General features: G+C 33.3%; 1 protein-coding gene across 2 annotated transcripts in view; it reads right to left on the reverse strand.

Annotated features, from left to right (window-relative positions):
* LOC127721154 (NACHT domain- and WD repeat-containing protein 1-like) overlaps positions 1-11,386 on the reverse strand; it is a 123,388-nt gene that overhangs the window by 96,450 nt on the left and 15,552 nt on the right. For both annotated transcript variants that reach the window (XR_007991063.1, XM_052227830.1), the window contains exon 3: positions 943-1,145. Coding sequence is in view for 1 of the 2 variants with exons in the window: in XM_052227830.1 (XP_052083790.1) it covers positions 943-1,145 (203 nt within the window). In the remaining variant the exon portion in view is untranslated. The remainder of the gene's footprint in view (positions 1-942; positions 1,146-11,386) is intronic.

Below are 11,386 nucleotides of genomic sequence, written 5' to 3' on the forward strand. Positions count from 1 at the left end.
TTTATTCTAGAATTCTTGGGGTTCTTTAATATGCTGAATCTAACCGTGTATTTAGTTTTTTGGATTTTGGGCCCCGTTTTTAAATTGGTCCACATTGAGGTCCAAAGGGTCCAAAATTAAACTTAGTTTGATTTTAACAAAAATTGAATTCTTAGCGTTCTTTGATATGCTGAATCTAAACATGTATTTAGATTTTTGATTATGGGCCCAGTTTTCAAGTTGGTCCAAATCGGGGTCCAAAATTAAACTTTGTTTGATTTCAACAAAAATTGAATATATGGGGTTCTTTGATACGCTGAATCTAACCATGTATTTAGATTTTGGATATTGGACCATAATAGGTGAATGTCCAATTTAAAATTTTTTAAGTTCTTAGACCACATTCATTCTGTGTCAGAAACCTATGCTGTGTCAAATATTTAATCACAATCCAAATGCAAAGCTGTATCAAGCTTGAATGTTGTGTCCATACTTGCCCCAACTGTTCAGGGTTCGACCTCTGCGGTCGTATCAAGCTGCGCCCTGCGGAGCATTTTATTAATTATAACAAGAATGTGTCCATAGTACACGGATGCCCCACTCACACTATCATTTTCTATGTTCAGTGGATCGTGAAATTGGGGTTAAAACTCTAATTTGGCATTAAAATTAGAAAGACCATATCATAGGGAACATGTGTACTAAGTTTCAAATTGATTGGGCTTCAACTTCATCAAAAACTACATTGACCAAAAACTTTAATCTGAAGCAGGACAGACAGACGGATGGACGAACGGACGATCGTACGGACACACAGACCAAAAAACATAATGCCCCTAGGTGGGGCATAAACTGAATTCCTCGTTAATAGATGTCATTATCAACAGGTATATTGTGGGGTAAAATCCAAATATATCCTATGGTCAATCACTAGTACATGTTATAAGAAAGAGTAAAAAATACCAAGAAATTTGGTCCAGCAGAGTATTTCTGACAGTTAGCAAGTTCATAAAGACATATTTCTGTAGTCATGTGATCATTGGTCGCCTCATCTCTTATTCCCCATCTCATGTCCACGATTTGAAACTCAAAACCTCTCTCTTGACAGTATTCTTTAAGACGAGGAAATGTTGTTTCCATCATTCTATTTCTCTCATGCATAGTGTCTGAAAAGAATAATGGTTCATATTCTTCTTGTTTTTAAGCCTTGTACAATCAAATTTTATATTCTGAGGCTTTCAACATAGTTATTCCATTTTAAAATTACTAATTCATAAACAAACACCTTGAAAGCTTTTCAAAAAAAGGGGAAGGGTCAAATACTAGTTAAACCTGCCAAATGTAAATGTACCCGTCTCATACCAGGAAATTCATTAGTGATTGTCTTTTACATATCAACTAGGAATTATTTGAATCTGGAACAATTTTGAATTCTGGAAAATTGATAACAAATTTTTTTAGTATTATGACAAAACTAAAGAAGGTTAGCCATGGCTAAGGTTCATGTTACTTTCATTGATATTTCAGTGTGAACCAACTAACCCCCTCCCCCCTAGGCATGCATGCATGGCTAACCCTCCTTTATAATATGGTTAGTTTCATCATACAGTTTTTTCTCAATTTTCCAGAATTCCAAATTATTCCAGATTCAAGTAATTCCTTGTTTATCATATATTATAGTGTCTATTAAGAATTTGATTGAAGGATTTTGGATTAATTGCTTTAAGTCCCATGGCAAAGATTTCATATATATTGAGGAACAGAATTTAGACTGCCATTGGAAAATAAAATTATGTTGGATAGTGGCATAAATTTTTGACAACTATGGACCTCTCAGAATTGTTGCAAGGGTTCTTTACATGCAGAAAGAATGGGATTCATCCTACATGTATGGCGAGCTGTTTTACTATTTATTCTAACTTCAAGATATCTCATATAATATATAAGATATCACATATAATATATCTCGTATAATATATAAGATATCTCATATAATATGTAAGATATCTTATTTAATCTAGTTTTTATAAGGTATCTTATATACTTTATAAAAGAGAGGTGAAAGATACCAAAGGGACATTCAAACTCATAAGTCGAAAAATAAACTAACAATGCCATGGCTGAAAAAAAAAAAGACCAACAGACAAACAATAGTACACAAAACACAACATAGAAAACTAAAGACTCAGCAACACGAACCCCACCAATAACTGGGGGTGATCTCAGTGCTCCAGAAGGGTAAGCAGATCCTGCTCCACATGTGGCACCCATTGTGTTGCTCATGTTAGTACAAACCTGGTAATAAGTCTATATAGAGATTGCTTTAATTATATATAACATTATACATATTTATTATAAGGTTAAATCCAAATTATCCTACTGCCTGTCGAAACTTTTATTTTGGCATTGCAAAAGTCATGTCTTCTTTGTCCATGGCTTTAAAACACTAAATCCCTGGGATGTGTTTTATTTGATTTTAGTCTCTGATGCATAATTATTTTATTATTAATTGTTTTTGGCTTTTAACTAGCTTTCAATAACTGCGAGTACTCTCAAATCGTACTTTCGTGTTAATTTGACCTGTTAAACAATTGTTAATGCATTTTTGTTGTTCAATGTTTACTTATTTTATGTTTATATCTCGTCTCACTACTTTTAATATGTAGTATTTAGTATGATGATAAATTTTCACTGCTGTTCTTGTACTATGAACAACAAATTTATTTATTTTGTAAAAAATATTTCAGTACTCCTTACACATTATTATTATATTTAAATTTACCTGTGTACGTTATTTTATTTAACGCCATTTTGTCCAAGGTTATAGTTGTCTTTTTGACTTTGTGTCATAGATCAAATTTATTCGTTCAGTGTATGTTTACTTGTTTTTGTTAATATGTCTTTTTGATTGAGTTAAGCCATTTCAATTGATATTTTATAATGTGTCTTTCTATGATGTAATGTTACTCTACTATTTCAGTTTAGGGTGAAGGTTGGCGCCTGTGAAAACGTTTAAACCCACTGCATTTGTTTGCACCTGTCCAAAGTCAGGAACCTGTTTCAGTGGTTGTCGTTTGTTGATGTGGTTCTTAAGTGTTTCTGGTTTCTCGTTTATTATATAGATTAGACCGTTAGTTTTCCTGTCTGAATTGTTTTACACTAGTAATTTTGGGGCCCTTTATAGCTTGCTGTTCGGTGTGAGCCAAGGCTCCATGTTGACAAGGCCGTACTTTGACCTATAATGGTTTACTTTTTACATATTGTGACTTGGATGGAGAGTTGTCTCATTGACACTCATACCACATCTTCTTATTTCTAATTCACTAGGTCACATTCGGGAAAAGGGGACAGGATTGTAGTTACAACATTTGGAACATATCCCCTATCATCTGTGAAACAGATCTTCTATAATGGTCAACCAACTAGTGATATCTTATATACTTTATAAGATATCTGTTAAAGTTTATAAGATATCTTCTAAAGTATATAAGATATCTTACAAACTATATGAGATATCTTATAAAGTTAATTAGATATCTTGAAGTTAGAATAAATAGTAAAAGGACTTGCCATATACATGGGGTATTCAAGAATTTAATGTTTTATGGCATACCTTTGATACAGTATCACCAAGGAAAAATGAGGTATTTTTCCTTAGCAATATTTTTGAATAGTTTTGTTTAAAATATTATATAAATCTATATTTTCTTTATTACTTTTAGGATGAATTAAAGTGTTAGAATATCAACATGTCAAAACTCAGTAAGGGCTTATTGCAAATAAATTATAATTCACATCTCAAAGAAAACATAATTAGACTGTCTTTCTTAATTCTGGATTAGGGATTAAGGTAAACTTGAGGTAAAGCTATTAGCACCTTCAAAATATTACAATAAGACTGTAATTAGCTATTTCCTATTTAAGATAAAATACAATAGAAGTGTTATATTTTAGTTACAAAATTCATACTTTAACTTTACATTGTAATTGATAAAAAGGTATCTAAGGCACCATATGTTCAAAAGTCAGAATTAAAATGATTACCCTCCCCTTTTTGGGAGTTATGTATTTTGATTGGTCAAGTAACTAGGATATACATTAAATGATTATTGAGATTTGAGAGAATGGGTTTAGAAAGGGACATGAATATATATTAACTTTGTGTAATTTAGAGGATGAGGGAATTTCAGGCTTTGTTCACATCATGGTGACTTAGTCGCATATTCGTATACATGTATGACTTGTGTTGTAAATATGAATGCTTATCTATTCGAGAATAATTAATATACAATCATACAACTTAGTGTTTTATTGACTTCTTGTGCGGTAAATTAAAGTAAACCAGACAATGCGTTACCTATGCTCTACCATCACTATTCAGAGTTAGTTCCCTTACAAAATAATATGATCAGAACTGGGTCGCAGAATGTCAGCTAGTTCCCCCACTTATTGACATGCGATCCAGTCCGGTCATAGAGTGGTTCGAGGACCCGGTTTTGTTTCCCGTGAAGTCAAGATGCTCTCTGAACTTTAAAGACTAGTGCCATAATATAGAAGACCTCCAGGACAGGAAACTGTATAGGAATTTAACTATTTACTTATTCCTTGGTAACTGCAGAGGGTGAGTACAGCCTACTATTAAATCACCTGTGACACTTTATATAATAATAATTATTTAATTTATTGAACATATAATTAGATCTGATAAGTGATAAGGCTTATATTTCTCATCCCTCCTGAAGTCTAATATTACATTATTAAAATGGCAAAGTCTTTTGAGTTCAAAAACAACTTCATGGCTAATGTAGAAACAGCTATTGTAAATAATAATAAGATAAGAGTTAAGTTAGGTAATATTTATATTAATGCTCTTGTAGATTCTGGTGCTACAATCTCTGTTATTAATGAGCAACTTCTTAGAAGGGCATTTTATAAAAAAGAATTACCAGACATAAATATTACAGATTTACATGAAATTCGTGGAGTATGTAATACTGTACATAATGTTAAAGGGAAAATTGATTTGGACATAGATGTCAATGAATTAGTTATGCCCTTTTCTTTTTATATTTTAAGAGATGTTGGATTTCACTTAATCCTTGGTCAAGATTTTTTGACTACTCATAAGGCAAACATAAATTTTTCGAATCGTATTGTTTCATTTCATGATCATTTTACTATTGCTGCCTTAGAGTCTGGAAAGAATTTAGAGAGATACTTCATTGCAAAAACAAACAAAACACTCACTTTAAAAGCATATACAGAAAATGATATTCAACTTTCCATCAATAAATTCCCAACAAATACAACAGTGCTGTTAGAGCCACACGATAATTTGATGAACAGACAAATATTAGGTTCTAATTGTCTCAGTCTAGTCAAAGATGCAAAAGTCTATTACAGAGTGCTAAATCCAACAAATGAAGACATTGTTATAAAGGCAAATTCACCAATTTCAAAAGTTTGGAAATCACCCACAAAACCAATCTGTGCCTTAGATAACAATTCAAAATCTGATGTTCAATTTCAAGACCCCATTAAAGAGGCATTAAATCTTAATGTTCAAATTGATTCGGTTAACATAACAAAAGAGCAACATCAAAAACTTCTAAAATTAATAGGAACAAATAGGTGTGTTTTCGCAAAAGATGCGTCTGAATTAGGCAAAACAGACATGCATTATCACAACATTGAAACAACAAATGAAGCACCAGTTAGATCTAAACGGTTTCAATATTCACCAAAAATGCAAGAAGTTATAGAGACACAAATCAAAAATCTCAAAGAAAATGACATCATAGAAGAATCAATGTCTCCTTACCATAGCAGTGTAATCTTAGTGAAAAAACCAAACAATACATACAGATTCGTTTTAGACTTCAGAAAATTGAATGAGGTCACTAAAAAAGTTTCTTTCTCAATTCCTAAAATAGAAGAGGTTGTTGATACAGTTGGCTATTCAAGAGCTAAAATTTTCAGTTCGCTTGATCTTGCTAGCGGATTTCATGAGGTGCCACTTGGTGAACAGTCAAAACACAAAACAGCTTTCATGACACCACAAGGTCAATACCAATTTAAGAGATTGTGTTTTGGTTTAACAAATGCACCTGCAACATTTCAAATGTTAATGACTAAAGTCTTACAAGAACTAAATTGGAAGGTTGCACTTATATACATAGACGACATATTAGTGTTTTCCAAAAACTTTGATGAACATCTGGAACATTTAAATCTGGTATTTCAAAAACTAAAACAAGCAAAATTAACTTTACAACCCTCCAAATGTCATTTTGCCGCAAAACAAGTTACATATTTAGGACACATTATCTCTGAACATGGCATACAGGTTGACAAATCTAAAACAGTTGCAGTTTCTGAATATCCCATACCAAAAACAGTCAAACAACTACGTAGCTTTCTGGGTATGTGCAACTATTACAGAAAGTTTATTCAAAACTACAGTAAAATTTGTTCCTCTCTTACAACACTATTAAAGAAAGATGTAAAATTTGATTGGACAACAAAACAAGATGATGCATTCAATACATTAAAACAAAAACTGACAACTGCACCAATTCTTGCATTTCCTGATTTTGAAAAAGAGTTTTTCCTGTCAATAGATGCGTCAGATTCAGCAATTGGTTATGTATTAGGTCAAAAAGATCATGAAGGACTAGAAAAAGTTATTGCATATGGAGGTAGAGGTTTAAGAGATCAAGAAAAACGTTGGCATATCAATCACAAAGAAGGGTTAGCTCTAATTGAAGCTATAAAAACTTTCAAACCGTATATAGCAAACAATCAGTTTACAGTTTACACTGATAGTATAACCGTGCGATGGCTAAATAATTCAAAAGATGCTACTGGACGACTTGGGCGTTGGTCATTGTTTCTACAGCAGTACACTTTCGACATTATTCATAGACCAGGTACCCAGAACCAAAATGCTGATGCATTGTCACGAAGAGATTATCCGGTAGATAGCCAAGACAAGGAATACCAATTTGATGATGACCTTCCAGAGATTGGCTCACTACATGCTGAAAGAAAGGAACATATAGCAGTCACCTTTGAGTTTGGCTGGCAAAACAGCATCCGAATCCCGGAAGTTCTAGCTATTGATGAGGACCAAGTTAAAGATCCTGATGAGATGTTACCAACACGTCAAACCTTGTACCAGCTACAAAGAAACTGTCCAGACTTCAAACCAATTTTTGACTATAAACTAAAAGGACTTGTTCCAGATGAGGTTCAGAAGGCAAGATCTCTTGTTGCAAAGGCATACCATTATGAAATTATTGAAGGCATTTTGTACCATATGGTTTCCGAGAATTCAAGAAAACTTCCTCCAGGCCACAATTTCGTAAAACAACTTTGTGTTCCAACTGTGCTGCGCCATGACGTGATGTTATGTTACCATGATAGTAAAATGGCAGCTCATCCAGGTGTTGAAAGAAATCATGCTTCCTTACGGTTAAAATACTATTGGCCAAATATGTATTCCGACATAGACAAGTATGTTAGAACATGTGAGCAGTGCCAGAAATCAAAGAACTCTAAACATCAGAGACCAGTACCCCTTACTCCTTTGCCAATTGAAAATGTGTTTGAAAGAATGCATATGGATTTTTTAGAGCTATCAACAACACCTGACAAACATAGATACCTGCTTTTGGTTGTTGATAGTTACTCAAAATGGTGTGAGGCGTTTCCTTTAAAATCAATGGAAGCTAAGGTGGTTGCTAAAGTACTATTTAATGAAATAATATGCCGCTGGGGAAGTCCGCGTTGTATCATATCTGACCGTGGTGCCAATTTCATGTCCAAGCTTGTTCAAGCTCTTTGTGAGTTATGCGATGTTACTAGACATTATACCAGTAGTTATCACCCTCAAACCAATGCTGCCTGTGAAAGAATGAATTCTTATATCATTCAATCCCTTCGTTCCTATTGTAACAAAGAACAGACAGATTGGCCAGATTATATACCTCCAATCATGATGGCTTACAGGTCCACACCTGCAACACAGTCAACTCAATTCTCACCATTTGAAATACTGTTTGGACAGCCAATGAGGCTGCCTATTGATGTGTCCTTAATACCAAAACAAACCATGCCAAGGGAAACTAGACAACATGTTAATGAATTGGTGAACAGATTAAAACTCTACCGTGAAGTTGCAGCTAAAAACCAGAAAGAAAAACAAGACAAATATACAACTCAACACGACAAAAAAGCAGTTCAACCAACTTTCGTTGCTGGGGCAAAGGTATGGCTATATTGTAGCAGAACACCAAAAGGCAAGTCTCACAAATTAGTTCAAAGATGGACAGGTCCTTACCGAATTCTGTACAAAGGGCCAAATAATACCTTTAAGATTAAAAACACAGAAACACAAAAAGAGGTTAAAGCATTAGTACATGCTAAGAGACTGAAAGACTATCATAATCCCCTGGACCGGCCAAATTATTTGCTGCCTGAATATGAAGACATTCTTCTTGATGCAGAGGAGCAAGATAATGACGAAGCCACACATGTTGAGCATAATAATGACCTTACTGATTCACAAAACATGCAAAATGAAAACAATAATCACACACAAAATGAAGTTCAGACTCAAAATTCAGTTCAAAATGATACAAGTATTCCTGACAAACATAATTCACAGGTCAAAAGTTCACAAAAATCAAACCAAGGGACATCACAAAATCAAACCAGATCACAAAACCCTCAGAATATAGCATTTCAGTCCAATGAAATTGAAAAACTTGTTGAGTATAGTCTTTATCAGGGTAGACCTATATACAAAGTCAAATTCACTGGTAAACCAGGAACTAGTTGGCAAGATGGATCACGTATTCCAGAAAATTTAAAACAGGATTACCATAGACAATACAATGCAAAAGGACGAAAACGTAAGCGTCCAGGGAAACACAAGTTTTTTGAGTCAGCTAAAAGTCATTCGGTTCAAGTCATACAATCTAATAAGGCATTTCCAAAAACAAAACCAAATTCATTTCAAAACAAGGGAAATTGTCAAAAATTCAGTCAAGTACTTAATCAAAGAATTGTAAGCGTTACATTAGACAAAGATCAAAAAGAGTCCAGATATTTAGTAAAGTATTCAAATGGTAATGTCTGTCAAGGCCCAAGAAGTACTCTATTTATGAGTGATGATTTAAGGCCTGATGTGTTCAGGCAGTTCTTAAAAGTTCTCAAACAAGAAGAAAATATGTGTGCAAATTCTCAAAATCCAGTACAACCAAATGATTTTGTTCCAGTATCACAGTTTGATATTGAAACAATGAAGTTTTTGCATCACTTTACACCTACAACACGAAGAGCAATACCCACTCAATATTCATCTTGTCATGGCATTAACAGGTTCAGATTAAAACTAATTGAACATTATGCAAGGGTCAATGGCAATGATCCAAGCCTTTACTAATCCTTTACCAAACTGGGTAGGTTATAGGTTCTGCTTTTATCGAGCTTTTGTTCTGCAAAAGACATGCTCGTTTAAGTTTTTAAGAATCTATTTACTTATCTCAGCACTGTTCATGCTCTTGTCCTAGACAGAGACCATGGAATTCATTTTTTTTTCAATAGTAATGTAATTTTTGTTGTTGTTATCATTCAACACAAAAATAAAGTTATAGAAATAAATTAGAAATAACAATGATTGTTAAAAGTGATGACAAATATTTAGGTACATTTATATACTGTAGAGTAAGGGTTGGTCTCGTCAACCAAACCTTACTTCTAACAGGCAGTTCGGTGTGAAAGTGACGACTTCATACTGAATTGATATCAAATTAAGAAAATTCATTTTTCATTTAAATTTTTGGGATTACAATACATCATTGTTATTTTTGGTTTTGAAGTATTATTATAAATATCTAGTCAGTCAGTTATTTAAATTGAAAAATTATTTTTTACCCTATATTACTTAAGTAAGGTGTTAGTTACCCTTAAGGGTTGTACTTTATAGTGTTCAATTAATTCATGTCTCAACTCAAGAATAATATTGATGCTATGTGCATGTAGATACTAAACGTTACTCCATTCATGAAGACTCTGCTCATCGCTTTTCAAAGGGCTAAGAATTTAAATAGTATTTCCAGTTAGGATATTAATATTTCAAGTATTAAGGCCAAAATATATTGTCACAGGTTGATTTAAGTAAGCTGTGTCTCATAATACTCAGTAGTATGGAAGAAGATTCAGTAACTTTTGTGAAATAATACAGTTTAGACTATTTCAGAGGATTCTAGTACAGAAAAGAACCAGAATACAAGACATTTTCAAAGTTAATTGCAGTTCAGCAATCAAGTTTCCCTGCTTTGCTCGTGGGAACAAGAGATATTATATTGAGCTTCATTCTAGCGCTGGTTAAATATGCTTGTCAAACAATTATAAAGAAAAATCCATTAGGTTATGGATTTCATGTTACATTTCAAAATATGTACGGTAAGCAATCTATGTGTGTCGTTTTGAAACTTCCATGTGGATATGGAGTTCAAAGTTTTACATTCGTTGATGTAAAACGTCAGTTGGTCAGGTGAATCTCCATGTGGATATGGAATTCACAGTTTACATCCGTCATATGTAAACTTCATCAGTTTCATGCGGATTGAAACTTCAAAGGTCAGGAAAACCATTTATCAGGTATGAATCGCCATGCAAATATGGGATTCACAATTTACATATAATGAAAATTCAGAAGTTTCATGCAGATTGAAACTTCAAACCAGGCGACTGGTTGGTATGGAGCAAAATTTTCGGGTATGAATCGCCATGCAGAACTGGGATTCAGAATTTACATCCAGCATATGTAAATTCAGAAGTATCATGTGGATTGAGACTTCAAACCAGGCGACTGGTTTATGCCGATAAAACATCCTTCAGGTACCACTCTCTTCTGAGAGGAAGGTTTGTTTGTTTCCAGAAGATTTTTCGTGTTTCGCGCAACAGAATAGATATGTTCCAGAAGAAATCAAACCAATAGACAATTATCAATAGATTCATGTCAAAAGATTCGTTTCAATAGAAGCAAAACCATAAGACTGTGTTCAAATAACTATTCATTACGTTCATAAGGAGATTCATGTCAAAAGATTCGTTTCAATAGAAGCAAAACCATAAGACTGTGTTCAAATAACTATTCATTACGTTCATAAGGAGATTCATGTCAAAAGATTCGTTTCAACAGAAGCAAAACCATAAGACTGTGTTCCAAAAACTATACAATGACATTCATAATGATATTCATGTGCATAATTCAGGTTGTGTTTACTTTCACAAATGATGGTATTTTAACTATTGTTTAAATAATTTGCTTTGCCATGCAAGAATATAATGTTAAGTTAAATAATGTTTGTTGCCATGTATTCTATATATTATGTAC

Source organism: Mytilus californianus, unplaced genomic scaffold, assembly GCF_021869535.1.
Source record: "Mytilus californianus isolate M0D057914Y unplaced genomic scaffold, xbMytCali1.0.p SCAF_1, whole genome shotgun sequence".
Taxonomy (NCBI): Eukaryota; Metazoa; Mollusca; class Bivalvia; order Mytilida; family Mytilidae; genus Mytilus; species Mytilus californianus.